A 20244-nucleotide genomic window follows, 5' to 3' on the forward strand; every position below is an offset into this window, starting at 1 on the left:
TATGGAGCATCATGTGGGCCCATTATACAGTATGGAGCATCATGTGAGGCCATTATACAGTATGGTGCATCATGTGTGACCATTATACAGTATGGAGCATTATGTGTGCCCATTATACGGTATGGAGCACTGTGTGGCCATTATACAGTATGGAGCGTCATGTGTGGCCATTATACAGTATGGAGCATTATGTGTGGCCATTATACAGTATGGTGCATCATGTGTGGCCATTATACAGTATGGAGCATCATGTGTGGCCATTATACAGTATGGAGCATCATGTGTGGCCATTATACAGTATGGAGCATCATGTGTGGCCATTATACAGTATGGAGCATCATGTGTGGCCATTATGCAGTATGGAGCACTGTGGCCATTATACAGTATGGAGCATTATGTGTGGCCATTATACAGTATGGAGCATCATGTGGGGCCATTAAACAGTATGGAGAATCATGTGTGGCCATTATACAGTATGGAGCATCATGTGTGGCCATTATACAGTATGGAGCATCATGTGTGGCCATTATACAGCATGGAGCATCATGTGTGGCCATTATACAGTATGGAGCATCATGTGTGGCCATTATACAGTATGGAGCATCATGTGTGTCCATTATACAGTATGGAGCATCATGTGTAGCCATTATACAGTTTGGAGCACTGTGTGGCCATTATACAGTATGGAGCACTGTGTCCATTATACAGTATGGAGCATCATGTGTGACCATTATACAGTATGGAGTATCATGTGTGGCCATTATACAGTACTAGATGGTGGCCCGATTCTAACGCATCGGGTATTCTAGAATATGCATGTCCACATAGTATATTGCCCAGTCACGTAGTATATTGCCCAGTCACGTAGTATTTTGCCCAGTCACATAGTATAATGCTCCATGCAGTTATGGCCCCATAGATGCCCCATATAATGCTCCATGCAGTTATGGCCCCATAGATGCTCCATATAATGCTCCATGCAATTATGGCCCCATAGATGCCCCATATAATGCTCCATGCAGTTATGGCCCCATAGATGCCCCATATAATGGTCCATGAAGTTATGGCCCCATAGATGCCCCATATAACGCTACATGCAGTTATGGCCCCATAGATGCCCCATTAAATGCTCCATGCAGTTCTTTATGGCCCCATAGATGCTCCATACATCATTGTGCCGCATGTAATGCTGCTGCAATAAAAAAAAAAAAATGACATACTCACCTCTCGTCGCTGCTCCTCAGCGTCCCGTCTCTTTGCACTGACTGTTCAGGCAAAGGGCGGCACGCACACTAATACGTCATTGTGCCCTCTGACCTGCACAGTCACTGCAAGAGGACAGGAAGACGGAGCGGCGCCTGGCGGATGGACCGCGGACAGGTGAATATGAAATACTCACCTGCTCCTGGCGCTCCTGACGCTGTCCCTGCCTGTCCCATGGTACCGCAGCTTCTTCGCGCCTGTGCGAGAAGGACCTGCCATGATGTGACGGTCACATGACCGTGACATCATGGCAGGTCCTTCTCGCGCAGGCGCACAGGGCCTGTGATGACGTCACGGTCACATGACCGTGACGTCATGGCAGGTCCTTCTCCCATACCATCGTTGGCATCGGAACCTGCCGCTTCCATGGAGAGGTCACCGGAGCGTCGAGAGGAGCGGGAAAGGTGAGTATATAATAATTTTTAATTATTTTTAACATTAGATCCTTTTACTATTGATGCTGCATAGGCAGCGTCAATAGTAAAAACTTGGTCACACAGGGATAATACCGGCGGTAACGGAGTGAGTTACCCGCGGCATAACGCGGTCCGTTACCACTGGCATTAACCCTGTGTGGTGAGCGGTGACTGCGGGGAGTATGGAGCGGGCATTGACTGCAGGGGAATAGGGAGGGACTTATCGGAGGAGGGAGGGAGGAGGGGGGCGGGCACTTGACCCCGGAGTTTTATAAAAAAAAAAAATCTAGCAGCGCAAATCCAGTTACTACAGAATCTGCCGCCCCCTCTCTTCTGCCGCCTGAGCCAAAGAGCTCAAATTGCCTCATAGTAGCAGCGTCACTGATGCAGACAAAACTCAGCCCACTCATGGTGGCCAATGGGCACATGATTTTCTTTAAAAAAAAAAGTGTGGCTGTTTGTCAATGCGGGTCAGTGAAGAGAATAACTAATCTATGTGACTGAGTGACTACTTTAGTAATTAAAAGGGGATAGTCATTAGGAAAATTTAAAAAAAGTTGAAAGTGGGTTTCCAACAAAGTATTTTTAAAATGCTTACACAGGATCCCCAAAGTCCCAATAATGAAGGTGCCCAATCCCCATTATTGCCAGAGGTATTAATCATAGATTATACTGTAAGATGATGGCACATGTAAAACATCTGAATACCTTTATTCTCAAGATTAGACATCCAGCTAATATGGTAAACTTTAAACGGGTTCTCTGGGTCTTAAAATAACTGAAAGGCAATATAATTAAAAATAAATAACTAAAAACCTTCTAAAAGGAAATGTCACTTATAGTAGATAATCACTATAGAAATACTGGAGATACCAGGGATGCTGAGGTAAGAAGAGGCTGCTCACACTGCTGCCCACCCTATCTGATCTAATACTGGATATATCAGGAGTGCTGAGGTAAGAAGAGGCTGCTCGCACTGCTGTCCACCCTGTCTTTCTGATCTAATACTGGAGATACCAGGAGTGCTGAGGTAAGTAGGGACTGTTCACTCTGCTGTCCACCTTGTCTATCAAATCTAATATTAGAGCTACCCGGGATGCTGAGGTAAAAGGGGATGCTCACACTGTGGTCTATCCGATCTAATACTGGAGATACCAGGGATGCTGAGGTAAGAAGAGGCTGCTCACACTGCTATCCACCCTGTCTATCTGATCTAATATTGGAGATACCAGAGGTGCTGAGGTAAGAAGAAGATGCTCACACTGCTGTCCAACCTGTCTATCTGATCTAATATTGGAGATACCAGAGGTGCTGAGGTAAGAGGCTGCTCAGTGCTCACACTGCTGTGCACCCTGTCTATCTGATCTAATACTGGAGATACCAGGGATGCTGAGGTAAGAAGAGGATGCTCACACAGCTGTAACCTGCCTATCTGATCTAATATTGGAGATACCAGAGGTGCTGAGGTAAGAGGCTGCTCACACTGCTTTCCACCCTGTCTATTTGATCTAATACTGGAGATACTTGGGGTGCTGAGATAAGAAGAGGCTGCTCGCATTGCTGTCCATCATGCCTATCTGATATAATACTGGAGATACCAGGGATGCTGAGGTAAGAAGAGGCTGCTCACACAGCTGTCCAACCTGTCTATCTGATCTAATATTGGAGATATCAGAGGTGCTGAGGTAAGAGGCTGCTCACACTGCTGTCCACCCTGTCTATCTGATCTAATACTGGAGATACCTGGGGTGCTGAGGTAAGAAGAGGCTGCTCACACTGCTGTCCACCCTGTCTATCTGATCTAATACTGGAGATACCTGGGGTGCAGAGGTAAGAAGAGGCTGCTCACACAGCTGTCCACCCTGTCTATCTGATCTATTATTGGACATACACTGGTGCTGAGGTAAGAAGAGGCCGCTAACAATGCAGTCTACCATGTCTTTTTGAATGCTGATCTGCTGTGAGCTGATGATAGCTTGACAGTATGTGGTGTAGCTCTTCTCCTGGTTACAGGAGAAGAATTTCCCACTGCACATGCTAACAGATGCCGGTCCTACTAACATTCTAGGATAGGTTTCTATTGAAGTAACAAAATGGCGGCCATTTAAAATTCATAGTGATTACCTTCATGGACAACCATGCTAAATAAAGGTATTTAGGAATTTTGTTATGTCATTTTCTTTAGCTACTTAATTTTTTCTTTTCTCTCTCAGAGAACCCATTTAATCTCCATTTTTTTTCTGACCTTGCAGAAATCTTGATGGTAAAAAACTTACACAACAAATCAACACCAAATTGATGACGAGCCACGTGTTCAAAAATGGAGGTCAGGATTGGAAGAAGAGCCACTGTCGTGTAGTTTATATTTTGAGAGACACCCTTCATCTGGGTTCTTGAATGAGTGAATTTTCCAAGCTTTAAATTTTCCAAGGTCTTTTCTAAATCTTCAGCTGCATTTTCAAAGAAAGCTCTTACGCCAGCTTTTACCAGCTCAGAACCAGACTTCATCACTGTGCTAAATGGGAACAAAGAGGCACGCTCCATTTAAAACACAGAATTTTTAAGTACAATTAACAAGCCATTCAATTCATGCTCAAGATATATTTAAGTTTTGTTTTTTTTTAACAAGAAATAGTGCCACTCTTATTGGTGGGCGGTATCTGGTATTGTAGCTCAGCTACATTGATACTAATGCAATTAATCTGCAACATCAGACACAAAACACAGACAGTGAGAAAGTGGCACACTTTCTGCATAAAATTATCCAGTTAATGTGTAAAGGCTGTTTTATTTTAATTTTGTAAATAAATTAATAATACATGCAAAAATAAGAAACTTTTAATACATCTTACTAAAGAAATCCACTTCTTTCTCCTTCTGGACTAATCTTTCATTCTTAAAATTTAAATTCTCAATTCAAGGGCAAAATCTGTCTTCAGTGAAAACAGATTTCCCCATTAATGAGATAGGAGATGACAGTTGGTGCTCATAAAATTCCATGAACAACTGTAACTGCCATTCCAGGAGAACTTGCAGCAGAATGTCTATGTCTCCATAGAACTTTAAAAGCACCAACTGTCATCTCCTATCTCAGTAATGTAAACTTCTATCTTCACAAAAAACAGATCTTACACCAGAACTGAGAATAACTTATCAGTCTGGGATGTGAAATAAGCTATTTTCCCTTTTAAGATATATTATAAAGTTGCTTATTTTCTACTATTGATTGATTATACCGTATAACCACGTGAACATTATACAGTAATACATAACATTTACATTGCCTTACAGATAAATTCAACCTTACCTTTGTAGAATTTGGTAAGGACTCTAATTTCTTAAAAATCTAATGAAATATATTACTGCAATTAGCTAGTCATCTCTTGACATAATGCAATATCCTTCACATGTAAACTCTAGAGAATAAACATCTTGTGACAGAGTATCGCAAAACATGGCTTGTTTTTACAAACTGCTAATCCTAACAGGAAAGGAAGGACACCATTATATGTAGGAAAATCGTGGCCAATTGTTATTCAACAATGAGCTTGTAGAGACCAAAAACTGCTTATAAACAAGCTCAATAAATGTTCTCATATTGCTTATCAATAATATTGAGAGACGTGAGAAGAAGAAAAAAAACATTCAATCAGGAACATTTTAGCACCATTGACACAGGTCATTGCTCGTAAACATAGGGTAATTCATAGGGTAAGCTAATTTTACAGCGTGTCTAAGGCTAATGGGTGACGTATCTGTTGGCTGAAAGGTTATAGAGAGTTATACAGTGTGTCTACATTAAAGGGAACCTTTAAACTCTACTAACCTACAGACGTGGGGATAATCTGCAGGTTAATAGTGTTAATAACCTGCCCAGCGCGCGCACGTAGCCGAACACTGTGGGTTGAAAATAAACTTTATTCCCCCTGGCAGCGTTCCGGTTTCAGTCACGGGTCAGTCACAGAGGTGGCGCTGGAGCGGGGTTAGTCACCGCTTTGAGTATACCGAGCAGCGGCTGCAACCGCACCCATGGCCCCGATTGATAGATAGCCCTACTGCAGAGCCAATGTTACTCAGGGCCAGGGACGCGGTTATAGCCAACGCTGTCTATACTCAAAGCGGTGACTCCCCATTCCCATTGGAAGTTACAGCCGTTGCTCTGCATAAATAGAGCGCTGACTGAACCAGGGCTGGCAACGTCCCCAGTGACTGAATCCGGAACGCTGCGGGGGAAAATAAAGTTCATTTTCTCCCTGCAGTGTTTGGCTAAATGCAGATACCAGGCAGGTTAGTAACACTATTAACCTGCAGGGTAACCCCATAGCTGCAGGTTAATAGTGTTTTTTTCTGGTGATAGGTTCGCTTTAATCATTACATTTTACAAGGTTGTTTAAAATAGGTTTTTCTATACAAGACAAAACAAACAAATAGCAACATAACCGTCTTTCAAGTCGATTGTATCTATAATATAACGCTGGGAGCGTCACTCCGTCCGAAGCCTTTATAGACTGCGCAAGCGCAAGCGCCGGCGCGGTCTGGGCCTCACAGAGTGACGCTCCCAGGAGATCGCGGTATGCGTAAACACTGAACGCACACAGCGATCTCCACCGGAGAGTCAGGGACCGCCAGGAGGGTAAGTATATTCACCTGTCCCCCGTTGCAGCGCTGCGTGCGGCTCCGTCTCCCGGGTCCTCTGCTGTGACGTTCAGAGGGCGCGATGACGCGCTTAATGCGCGCCGGCGCCGCCCTCTGACTGAACAGTCACAGCCAGAGGAGCCGGAAAATGGCGGCGCGCAGCGCTGGAACGGGACAGACAGGTGACTATAGCAAGTGCTGGGGGCCTGAGCTAGCGGTGACTCCGGCACCTGACCCCCACAGCGCGCCGGTGTCCCCGCCTGCTCAGGCCCCCAGCACTCAGCGCCCAGCGACGATAGGTGAGTATGGTATTTTTTTTTTTAATATATGGCAGCAGCATACGGGGCATATATAATGGAGCATCTTATGGGGGGCATATAATACAATGGTGGCGCAGGATGGGAGCAGCACATGACAGAACGGGCGCAGGATGGCAGCAGCACATGACAGAACGGGCGCAGGATGGCAGCAGCACATGACAGAACGGGCGCAGGATGGTAGCAGCACATGACAGAACGGGGGCGCAGGATGGGAGCAGCACATGACAGAACGGGCGCAGGATGACAGCAGCACATGACAGAACGGGCGCAGGATGGTAGCAGCACATGACAGAACGGGGGCGCAGGATGGCAGCAGCACATGACAGAACAGGGGCGCAGGATGGGAGCAGCACATGACAGAATGGGGGCGCAAGATGGGAGCAGCACATGACAGAACGGGGGCACAGGATGGCAGCAGCACATGACAGAACGGGCGCAGGATGGGAGCAGCACATGACAGAACAGGGGCACAGGATGGGAGCAGCACATGACAGAACGGGGGCGCAGGATGGCAGCAGCACATGACAGAACGGGGGCGCAGGATGGGAGCAGCACATGACAGAACGGGGGCGCAGGATGGGAACAGCACATGACAGAACGGGGGCACAGGATGGGAGCAGCACATGACAGAACGGGCGCAGGATGGGAGCAGCACATGACAGAACGGGCGCACGATGGCAGCAGCACATGACAAAACGGGCGCAGGATGGGAGCAGCACATGACAGAACGGGGGTGCAGGATGGCAGCAGCACATGACAGAACGGGGGCACAGGATGGGAGCAGCACATGACAGAACGGGGGCACAGGATGGGAGCAGCACATGACAGGATGGGAGCAGCACATGACAGAATGGGGGCGCAGGATGGGTGCAACACATGACAGAATGGGGGCGCAAGATGGGTGCAGAACATGTCAGAATGGAGGCGCAGGATGGGTGCAGAACATGTCAGAATGGGGGCGCAGGATGGAAGCAGCACATGACAGAATGGGGGCGCAGGATGGGTGCAACACATGACAGAATGGGGGCGCAAGATGGGTGCAACACATGGCAGGATGGGGGCGCAGGATGGGTGCAGCACATGACAGGATAGGGACGCAGGATGGAGCAGCACATGTCAGAATGGGGGTGCAGGATGGGAGCAGCACATGTCAGAATGGGGGTGCAGGATGGGTGCAGCACATGTCAGGATGGGGACGCAGGATGGAGCAGCTCATGACAGGATGGGGACGCAGGATGGAGCAGCACATACCAGGATGGAGACCATATACCAATATAGATGCTAGCCACCTGGGCGTAGAACGGGTTCAATAGCTAGTAATATTATAATGCTAGGTGAAAAGTGCAAAAAATTTTTGGGGGAAAAACGTTGAGACTTCAGAATTAAAGAATAGCTCCCATCAAAGTTATTATCCTCTTACTATATTGAGCCATCATAATATATATATATATATATATATATATATATATATACTGTACGTCACTGTGTACTTACATACAACACTGCGTACTTACAATTGCTCATTTTGCCTTTCTACTCAGCTAATTCTTCTGTTTTCCATTAGGTCTATCGCTTCATGTGATAAAAAATTAGTAGTTGTATCCTGATCTATGTAGGAATAGGAGGTAAATTGTCTCTGCACAAGTCAGAGGGGGATGATAAATGCAGGGACAAGAGACTTCCTGTTTCTAGATAGAGCAGAGGAAAGTGAAGAATTATCTGTGAAGAAAGGCAAAATGAGCAATTGTAAGTACACAGTGCTGTATAATATGATGACTGCGATATATTAAGAAGATAAAAACTTTGATGAGCGTGCTTCTTTAAGCACAGTCCTATAAAAAACCAGTATACTCAGGTTAGCAGCAAATATGTTTTCTTTAAAGTGGTTGTTTTTTCTGTGATAACCTTTTAAAATCAGATGCCCTTTGCAAACAGCTAGTTTTGCAAGCCGAAAGTACAGCTAATCAGGCTTTTTCCCCTGCAACGGCTGATGCAGGGGAAATGTAATATTACATTCAAATGACCAGCTACCTATAAAATCAGCAGATCTCCGGTGAGGTTCATAGAGTGAACTCCCAAGTGTTAAACAATTGGACCCACACTTAATAAAGCCCGAAAGAAGCAAACATAGGAACTGCAAATAAGGAACTTACTGTTTCTCTTCAAGGAAACCTGTCATGTCAGATAATGCTATTAGTGTGCAGATGTAGAGTTAATCTGCACGTTCAGGGTATTAGAAAGCGCATGGCTACAGTACTAAAAAAATTTTTTTACTATTACTTGGGAACAGTTTTGTTGGTGTACTTTTAAACACTACTGTAATGTAACCTCTATCAGACTTTTACACTGATGCTCTTATTTTAAAGCTGTTGTCCAAGAGTAATTAAAAATTTTTTAGGCATCAATTGATTAAAATAATAATAGGAGGCATATCCAATGCTGCACACCCTACTTTCAGAGGAAGCAGAGACCTCCAGAGCGAACAGCGTTGGATCCGTGGGGGCACTGAAAGATGAGTATACATCCATGTATTACCTTTAAATTAATCCATGCCTAAAAGTATGAGAATCTTTATCTAGTGTACACTTCTACCAGTGTGTGCTGGAAAACAGGATCATTTTCATGTAACCTATGCTGCTCATTGTCAGAGATGAAACAGAATATAAAGTCACAACAAACTGGAATAAAAAGTCATAAAAGTACCGTGTGTCGAGTGTCTGAGCCAGAATGTGCAGACAGCTCACCATGGTGGCAGAGTCACTTCCTGCAGTAAAGGGATGAGAGTAAACATATTAGGGCACACATAGACGTCAATAGACCATGTTAATTACATGTGTTTGCACTGGCTACTGTGTCAATCTTGCATTTGGTACACGTGACAATGGCGCACTGGTGACATGCAGTATTAGAAAGGATATGAAACATACACAACAGTGATGATGTACTACGGTATGGTACCTACAGGACAGGTCTCTACTTATTACTTACTAACTTACTAGCTGTGATTGCTCAAAACTAGAAGTAAACAAAGTACAATTCTAATCTCGCGATTTAGAGGAACCTATCAAATCTAGATTTTGGGCAACTGTGACCTTTATTGCTGAGAACAAAAAGCTAAGCATGCCGGGAACTGAAAAGATGTAAAGAAACAAAACGACTTAAAAAAGGTGCATTAATGAGTTATCCCTTTTGGAAACCCCATTTTTAAACTGTGGGACCTCCTGAGCCAAGATAAAAGAGTGAGATGTCTTTCTCCTATGATCAGTTAGGATCTGAAAGAAAGCATGGCATCGCGGGACACTAACTGAATTAATCTTTCACGTCTATTGACTTCAGTTGCACGTGATGCAGTTCTTTAGGATTACATAATGTAAAATGGTTTAAAGAGGTGACAATAATTGAAAACCTCTTAAACAGTTAAAATGAATCTGTCAGCAGGTTTACGTTATTTAATCTGAGGGCAGCATGAGGTAAGGGTTGAGACACTGATTCCAGAGATGTGTCACTTATTAAGCTGTGGGCTGTTGGTTCAATACAGTGAGTGCTTTATCAGAAGGAGATTATCACTGCCTGCACTGATGCTCCTGTGAGCCCTGGTCCAACTACACCTCCTACTGTGATAAGTAGTGTTGAGCGTTCCGATACCGCAAGTATCGGGTATTGGCCGATACTTGCGGTATCGGAATTCCGATACCGAGATCCGATATTTTTGTGGTATCGGGTATCGGTATCGGAGGTGTAAAATAAAGAATTAAAATAAAAAATATTGTTATATTCACCTCTCCGGCGGCCCCTGGAACATCACCGCGAGTCACCGGCGTCCGGCAGGCTTCTTTGTTCAAAATGAGCGCCTTTAGGACCTGTGGAATGACGTCGCGGCTTCTGATTGGTCGCGTGCCGCCCATGTGACCGCCACGCGACCAATCAGAAGCCGCGACGTCATTCCACAGATAAATTCCTAGAATGAGCGCCTTTAGGACCTGTGGAATGACGTCGCGGCTTCTGATTGGTCGCGTGGCGGTCACATGGGCGGCACGCGACCAATCAGAAGCCGCGACGTCATTCCGCAGGTCCTAAAGGCGCTCATTTTGAACAAAGAAGCCTGCCGGACTCCGGTTCCTCGCGGTGATGTTCCAGGGGCCGCCGGAGAGGTGAATATAACAATATTTTTTATTTTAATTCTTTATTTTACACCTCACTATGGATCCCAGGGCCTGAAGGAGAGTTTCCTCTCCTTCAGATCCTGGGATCCATCAGGATACCTTCCGATACTTGGTGTCCCATTGACTTGTATTGGTATCGGATATCGGTATCGGCGATATCCGATATTTTTCGGGTATCGGCCGATACTATCCGATACCGATACTTTCAAGTATCGGACGGTATCGCCTAACACTAGTGATAAGCAGATCACTCCCAAAAGACAATGTATACAGAAAGCTGTGGTGTGGTCGACTTCAGGTTTCAGAGCTCTGCTACATGCTACATCTAAAAACTCTGTGGCACATTGCTAGAATAAGGGTCTCTTTTCCTACACTATGCTGCTCTTAGACGAGGTAGAAAAAACCTGGTGACAAAATCCCTCTAAGGGCAGTACCATAACTTGAAGCATATGGGCCCAATGCAAAATCTCCAACAAAGGTCTCAACTATTAGGCCGGCGTCACACTAGCAAGTTTTACGGACGTATGAGAGGCACAGAAAATATGCATTGCATATGGTACAATGATTCTCTATGGCCCAGCTCCTATCTGCCGTATTTTACGCATCTGTATTATGTAGTCTTGTACGGCCGTAAAAAAATCGCAGCATGCTACGTTTGTCAGCGTATTGCGCAAAAAATCCGCCAATGAAAGTCAAGGAGGGCGAGAAAAATACGGATTACACCCGGACCAACAGTGACTTGCGAGAAATACGCAGCGGTGTTCTATAGAAAATATATATATATATATATATATATATATATATATATATATATATATAAATAAATATATGGGGAAAAATGGAACAGTTTGAAAAAGGCTCAGTGAGCCGAAACGTCGCGCAGTGATGTGGGTCGATTAAAACTTCACTTTTTTTCATCTGAAACGTCTGGAGTGCTGCCTTCTTTTTGCTATTTGGTATAAATAAATATATATATATATATATATATGTGTCAGTGAGACACATATGTATATATTTATATTTAATACAGCGCTAGATAGCTTAAAAGCCGGTAATTCAATTGCCTGCTTTTGCTATCTCCTTTCCAAACCCGACAGGATATGAGACATGGTTTACATACAGTAAACCTTTTCATATCCCTTATTTTTTTACATATTCCTCACTACTAATGTGAAAACCCGGGGAATGAATGGAAAGCAGGGGAACATAGCTACCTAGACTTGCGGTGCTGCGCCCCCTGCTGGCATAACCTCAGTTGAACTCGAGCGTGGGAATTTTTCTGAATATTTTCTCACGCTCGAGTTCATCTGAGGTTATGCCAGCAGGGGGCGCAGCACCGCAAGTCTAGGTAGCTACGTTCCCCTGCTTTCCATTCATTCCCCGGGTTTTTACAGGCAAGGGCGGCTGCATTAGCAGGCTTCTGCTTGTAAAATTATTTAACCCCTTCAGATGGATTTACAGCGTGGGACAAGACTGAACGACGGAAGGTATGGGGTATTGTTGTTTTTTTATTTTAACTTTGTTTCAGGTGACAAGGGTCTTCAATTGGATTGAGAGTATAATAAACTATTACAACAGCCTGTGTCTTTATTTCATTAAAATACTTTTTCCTAATGTGTGTGTTTTATTAACCATTTACTACTATTGGATTAATAATGGATAGGTGTCTTATTGACACCTCTCCATTATTAACCTGGCTTAATGTCAGCTTACAATAGCAAGGTGACATTAACCCTTTATTACCCCATATCCCACCACTACATGGGAGTGGGAAGAGAGTGGCCAAGCGCCAGAATAGGTGCATCTTCCAGATGTGCCTCTTCTGGGGTGGCGGGGGGCAGATGTTTTTAGCCAGGGGGGTCCTATAACCATGCTCCCTCTCTAGGCTATTAATATCTGCCCTCAGTCACTGGCTTTACCACTCTGGCGGAGAAAATTGCGGGGGAGCCCACGCCAGTTTTTTCAGCGATTTAACCCTTTATTTTAACAGCTAGCGGCTCCAAATTTTGCACACATACACTTCTAATATTAGTAGTGAGGAATATGTAAAAAAAAAGGGATATGAAAAGGTTTTCTGCATGTAAATCATGTCTCATATCCTGTTGGGTTTGGGAAGGAGATAGCAAAAGCCGGCAATTGAATTACCGGCTTTTCTGCTATCTAGCGCTGTATGAAATATACATATATGTATATATGTGTCTCACTGACATATATATATATATATATATATATATATATACAGTTAGGGCCAGAAATATTTGGACAGTGACACAATTTTCGCGAGTTGGGCTCTGCATGCCACCACATTGGATTTGAAATGAAACCTACAACAGAATTCAAGTGCAGATTGTAACGTTTAATTTGAAGGGTTGAACAAAAATATCTGATAGAAAATGTAGGAATTGTACACATTTCTTTACAAACACTCCACATTTTAGGAGGTCAAAAGTAATTGGACAAATAAACATAACCCAAACAAAATATTTTTATTTTCAATATTTTGTTGCAAATCCTTTGGAGGCAATCACTGCCTTAAGTCTGGAACCCATGGACATCACCAAACGCTGGGTTTCCTCCTTCATAATGCTTTGCCAGGCCTTTACAGCCGCAGCCTTCAGGTCTTGCTTGTTTGTGGGTCTTTCCGTCTTAAGTCTGGATTTGAGCAAGTGAAATGCATGCTCAATTGGGTTTAGATCTGGAGATTGACTTGGCCATTGCAGAATGTTCCACTTTTTGGCACTCATGAACTCCTGGGTAGCTTTGGATGTATGCTTGGGGTCATTGTCCATCTGTACTATGAAGCGCCGTCCAATCAACTTTGCAGCATTTGGCTGAATCTGGGCTGAAAGTATATCCCGGTACACTTCAGAATTCATCCGGCTACTCTTGTCTGCTCTTATGTCATCAATAAACACAAGTGACCCAGTGCCATTGAAAGCCATGCATGCCCATGCCATCACGTTGCCTCCACCATGTTTCACAGAGGATGTGGTGTGCCTTGGATCATGTGCCGTTCCCTTTCTTCTCCAAACTTTTTTCTTCCCATCATTCTGGTACAGGTTGATCTTTGTCTCATCTGTCCATAGAATACTTTTCCAGAACTGAGCTGGCTTCTTGAGGTGTTTTTCTGCAAATTTAACTCTGGCCTGTCTATTTTTGGTATTGATGAATGGTTTGCATCTAGATGTGAACCCTTTGTATTTACTGTCATGGAGTCTTCTCTTTACTGTTGACTTAGAGACAGATACACCTACTTCACTGAGAGTGTTCTGGACTTCAGTTGATGTTGTGAACGGGTTCTTCTTCACCAAATTAAGTATGCGGCGATCATCCACCACTGTTGTCATCCGTGGACGCCCAGGCCTTTTTGAGTTCCCAAGCTCACCAGTCAATTCCTTTTTTCTCAGAATGTACCCAACTGTTGATTTTGCTACTCCAAGCATGTCTGCTATCTCTCTGATGGATTTTTTCTTTTTTTTCAGCCTCAGGATGTTCTGCTTCACCTCAATTGAGAGTTCCTTTGACCGCATGTTGTCTGCTCACAGCAACAGCTTCCAAATGCAAAACCACACACCTGGAATCCACCCCTGACCTTTTAACTACTTCATTGATTATAGGTTAACGAGGGAGACGCCTTCAGAGTTAATTGCAGCCCTTAGAGTCCATTGTCCAATTACTTTTAGTCCCTTGAAAAAGAGGACGCTATGCATTACAGAGCTATGATTCCTAAACCCTTTCTCCGATTTGGATGTGGAAACTATCATATTGCAGCTGGGAGTGTGCACTTTCAGCCCATATTATATATATAATTGTATTTCTGAACATGTTTTTGTAAACAGCTAAAATAACAAAACTTGTGTCACTGTCCAAATATTTCTGGCCCTAACTGTATATATATATATATATATATATATATATATATATATATATATATATAGACTGTATATATGTTTTAACGAATATTTGAGCCCATGGATCCATTGTATACTATGTCCATTTTTTCAAGCCGGCGAGAAAATCTCGCTGTACGGATGCCATACGGATTACATACGGAGGATGACATACGCAAAATACGCTGGCACACCCTGCCTACGGATGAAATACGGATCACTATTTTGGGAACACTTCTGCATATTACGGCCGTAAAAAAAGGACCGTATTTTCATACGCCTAGTGTGACGCCGGCCTTACAGGTCTTTAACATTATTAGCCCTTTCATATGGGGCAAGGGGACCTTTTGAGCCCCCTCTAGTATCAAGGGCCTGGGTGCGATTGCAACCTCTGCATCCATTATAGTTATGCCCCTGGTTAACCTGGTTGTTTGAGATTTACTAAAATGGGAATATAGTTACAAAAATAAATAGAGAAATGGCCATAGAAATGTTTTGACATCTTATTTTTAGAACTGCAGGTACGGAGCTTAGTGTTTAAACTGTGAGAGCTTGTTTTATGTGGAAACAGTGAGTAAGCTGCCTACGTGCCTTATCCGTCTTTTGTCCCAACATCATCTGTCAGGGGAAAGACAGAAGCCCCCTTAAGCAGTTCCGTAAAAACTTATTCTAAGTCTGTTCTGGGAAAACCTACACTTTAAAGGGAACCTGTCACCACAAAAATCAAAGATGAGCTGCGGCTACCGGCATCAGGGGCTTATCTACAGCATTCTGTAATGTTGTAGATATGCCCCCGGTGTAACCTGAAAGATGAGAAAAAGAGGTTAGATTATACTCACCCAGGGGCGTTCCCGCTGCGCACCGGTACGATGGGAGTCGCGGTCTGGTTCGGGGCCTCCCATCTTCTTACGATGACGTCCTCTTCTGGTCTTCACGCTGCGGCTCTGGCGCAGGCGTACTTTGTCTGCCCTGTTGAGGGCAGAGCAAAGTACTGCAGTGCGCAGGCGCCGGGCCTCTCTGACCTTTTCGGCGCCTGTGCACTGCAGTACTTTGCTCTGCCCTCAACAGGGCACACAAAGTACGCCTGAGCCTGCGCCGCAGCATGAAGACAAGAAGAGGACGTCATCGTAAGAAGTTGGGAGGCCCTAGACCGGACTGTGACGCCCATCGGACCTGGACCACAGCGGGAACGCCCCTGGGTGAGTATAATCTAACCTCTTTTTCTCACCTTTCAGGTTACATCGGGGGCTTATCTACAGCATTACAGAATGCTGTAGATAACCCCTGATGCCGGTGGCCGCAGCTCATCTTCAATTTTTGGGGTGACAGGTTCCCTTTAAAGAATATTTCCACTTCAATACTACTTTTTTCCATTAATTAAAAGAGGTTTTAAAACTCTGTGCTAATTGTTATTATATATTTGTTTAGCATTCAGATTTCTGTTATTTTTTCTGATAAAGAGTTTTAAATCCTTGGCATATGCATACATTTCAAACATAGCATTCTTACCACCCACACTCACCACTAGGGGGAGCACAGGAGTTTCTCGCATAAAATTTATAAATTGGTCACGATAATAAAAGCTCCCTCTAATGGAGTCTGCAAAAAGTCAGAATGTCATGTTTTTAAAGGGAATCTGTCAGTTGGTTTTTTGCTATTTAATCTGGGAATAGCATACTGTAGGGGCAGGGAGTCTTATTCCAGCGATATTTCAATTACTAGGCTCTGTACTGTAGTTTCAATACAATCAGTGTTTTTTCAGCAGGAGATTATCACTATAGGACTCGGTCTCAAGTACTGGCCAATGATGCTAATCTGTGTAACCACACCCCCAACACCTATTGGCAGCTGGGTGACAATGTACAGTTTACACAGGAATCTGCCAATCAGGTGTGTGGGCGGGTTATACACAGCTCAGAATTCAGACCACTGCTACATCTACATAAGAGAAAACAGGGATTCAATCAAAACTTCATGCTGCTGTCAAAAACCTGCTGACAGATTCCCTTTAAATTTCTGTTTATGCAGGGAGTTTGAAAGTTTTGTATAAAAAATGGGTCGCTTTTCCCCATAAAGGAATATTATGAATTTAATTAGCACAGAATTTTGGACCTAAACAGGATGTGATGATAATAAAAGGTGGTGATTCTCTTAAACCATTTTCGTATATAATTTTTTGAGTTTCCTTTATAGATAATATTGTACGTAAAATTATGTGAACTTGTGTTTGTTTACATACATTTTTTAAGATTTCCATGTGTTATTTCACACAACACAGAAGTCAGGTTACGTGCCATTTCCATGCATTATTTAATGGTACCCTTGCTTGCAATTCCTTTCCTAGCCTAACTGAGGTTGACTTACCAAACAGTGATATCCTATGTCTTACAAGAGCTGCCAGTTTGCAGAACAGACTGAAGTGACAGGGAGAAGTACAGAGGAAATGAGAAAAAAATGGTAACAAGTTAGGAAAAAGATGCAAAGAATAATACTGAAATTGGTAAGACACAGACGTGTTAAAGCCATACGTACATACAGATACCACATAGTACTGCATTTATTATCACTTAACGGAAACTGTCATACAGTAAGACATGGAACTATGAAAGATTTAGCAAGACAGCTGTATGCAAACAACTTGTGATTTGCTCCAGAAGGCCTTTAATGAGAATGAGTAAAATGGTGGCTTACACATAGAATTCACAAACATGTCAAATAAAATTGTTGAAAACATGATAAACTATGTGAATAAATTAATACATTTTCATACAGAGAAACAATAGCAATCTGACTTGACTTTAGGTTGATAATACTTTGGCAATAACCAAGAGCACTCATAAAAATATATATTCCAATACGAGATGAACATACATTTTGTTTTGTAATTAAAATGTATCTGGAATAAAACCGAAATGCTTCCTACTTACCTTGCCACCATCTCTTTCTCTTTGTTGGATGCATACCCACTACTGCTCAGAGTTTTAATTGGGGAAGACAGAAAGTACAGGCAGTGATTTTTAAAGTACTGGTCAACCAGAGGTAAGAGAACCTGCAACATAAAACACAAGCAACTTTAAATCATTAGCAATGGAGTAGATAGTAAACAGGTCAACACCAAACAAAAAAAAAAAGAAAAAAGGGAATTTAAATTAGTCATATTTTAAATGCCCAATTTGCCAAACAGGGTAGAAGGGCGTGGTGTACGTTTACCCCTGCAACCCTTTTCATGATCCTTGAGTCCAAGAAGTATCGTTTACCCTTGCGGAGAGTGACATGATAAGCATGTCGAGGTGAGGAGACTTAAAGTCGCAATGCTCCTCTGGGAAATATGCAAATTGTCTCTTCAGAGAGGAAGAGGACTAGAACTCTAGTGCCACCTATTGGAAGTAGCAATCCTAACAGTCAATGTCGACTCTTTAAGGAGCCTTGTCACATGTCTTAGGATAATATTGCTACTTCCAATAGGTGGCACTAGAGTTCTAGTTCCTCTTCCTCTCTAATGTTAAAAATAATAAAAAAAATAAAAAATCATACACTCACCTTCCGGCGCCTTTTCAGCTCCTAGCAACGCTCCAGGCCATGCATTACGGTCTCGCGAGATGATGATGTAGCGGTCTCGCGAGACCGCTACGTCATCATCTTGCGAGACCGCAATACATTCTTGGGACCGGAGCATCACGAGGAGCATCGCTAAACGCCTCGCCTGGAACCGGGGGCCGCCGGAAGGTGAGTATATAACTGTTTTTTATTTTAATTCTTTTTTTTTTAACAGGGATATGGTGCCCACATTGAAATATACTACGTGGGCTGTGCTATATACTACGAAGCTGTGCAATATATTACGTGGCTGGGCAATATACAACATGGCTGTGTTATATACTACGTGAGCTGTGCTATATACTACATGGGCTGTGTTATATACTATGTGGCTGTGTTAAATACTACGCGGCTGTGTTATATACTGCGTGGGCTGTGCTATATACTACGTGGCTGTGTTATATTCTACGTGGGCTGTGCTACATACTACGTAGATGTGCAATATACATGGCTGGGCAATATACTACGTGGCTGTGCTATATACTATGTGGCTGTGTTATATACTACGTGGCCTGTGTTATATACTACTTGGGCTGTGCTATATACTACGTGGCTGTGTTATATACTACGTAGCTGTGTTATACACTGCGTGGGCTGTGCTATACACTGCGTGGGCTGTGCTATACACTGCGTGGGCTGTGCTATATACTACGTGGGCTGTGCTATATATTGCATGGGCTGTGTTATACACTGCGTGGGCTGTGTTATACACTGCGTGGGCTGTGTTATATACTACGTGGGCTGTGCTATATACTACGTGGGCTGTGTTATACACTGCATGGGCTGTGCTATACACTACGTGGGCTGTGCTATACAATACGTGGGCTGTGTTGTATACTACATGGCCTGTGTTATATACAGTAAATGGCTGCCCACTCTCCCCAGTCCCACAAGCTCGCTGCCTCAGGGTAATCCTTGACGCTGATCTCTCCTTCAAACCACATATCCAAGCCCTTTCCACTTCCTGCTGACTTCAACTCAAAAATATTTCACAAATCCGTACATTCCTCAACCAAGAATCCGCAAAAACCCTAGAGCATGCCCTCATCATCTCTTGCCTTGACTACTGCAACCTCCTGCTCTGTAGCCTCCCCTCTAACACTCTCGCACCCCTCCAATCTATTCTAAATTCTGCTGCCCGACTAATCAACCTGTCCCCCTGCTATTCCCCAGCCTCTCCCCTCTGCCAATCCCTTCACTGGCTCCCCATTGCCCAGAGACTCCAGTACAAAACCCTAACCATGATGTACAAAGCCATCCACACCCTGTCTCCCCCATACATCTGTGACCTCATCTCCTAGTACTTACCTACTCGCACCCTCCGATCCTCACAAGATCTCCTTATCTACTCCCCTCTTATCTCCTCTTCCCACAATCGTATACAAGATTTCCCTCGCGTATCACCCCTACTCTGGAACCCTCTACCACAACACATCAGACTCTCGCCTACCATTGAAACCTTCAAAAAGACACTGAAGACCCACCTCTTCCGACAAGCCTACAACCTGCAGTAACCACCGATTGACCAAACCGCTGCATGACCAGCTTTATCCTTGCCTACTGTATTCTCACCCATCCCTTGTAGATTGTGAGTCTTTGCGGGCAGGGTTCTCTCTCCTCCTGTACCAGTTATGACTTGTATTGTTTAAGATTATTGTACTTGTTTTTATTATGTATACCCCTCCTCACATGTAAAGCGCCATGGAATAAATGGCGCTATAATAATAAATAATAATAATAATATACTACGTGGGCTGTGTTATATGCTACGTGGGCTGTGCTATATACTGCGTGGGCTGTGTTATACACTGCATGGGCTGTGCTATATACTACATGGGCTGTTATACACTGCGTGGGCTGTGTTATATTCTATGTAGGCTGTGCTATATACTACGTGGGCTGTGTTATACACTGCGTGGGCTGTGCTATATACTGTGTGGGCTGTGCTATATACTGCATG

General features: G+C 43.7%; 1 protein-coding gene across 1 annotated transcript in view; it reads right to left on the reverse strand.

The window, feature by feature from the left end:
• Positions 1-20244, reverse strand: part of RYR3 (ryanodine receptor 3) — an 886248-nt gene that overhangs the window by 268805 nt on the left and 597199 nt on the right. Inside the window, exons 61-64 of the mRNA XM_069732389.1 lie at positions 17615-17736; positions 17052-17101; positions 9338-9398; positions 3956-4194 (exon numbers count right to left, since the gene is read on the reverse strand). Coding sequence (XP_069588490.1) covers positions 3956-4194; positions 9338-9398; positions 17052-17101; positions 17615-17736 — 472 coding nt within the window. The remainder of the gene's footprint in view (positions 1-3955; positions 4195-9337; positions 9399-17051; positions 17102-17614; positions 17737-20244) is intronic.

The sequence above is a fragment of the Ranitomeya imitator genome, chromosome 1, assembly GCF_032444005.1.
Source record: "Ranitomeya imitator isolate aRanImi1 chromosome 1, aRanImi1.pri, whole genome shotgun sequence".
Classification (NCBI taxonomy): domain Eukaryota; kingdom Metazoa; phylum Chordata; class Amphibia; order Anura; family Dendrobatidae; genus Ranitomeya; species Ranitomeya imitator.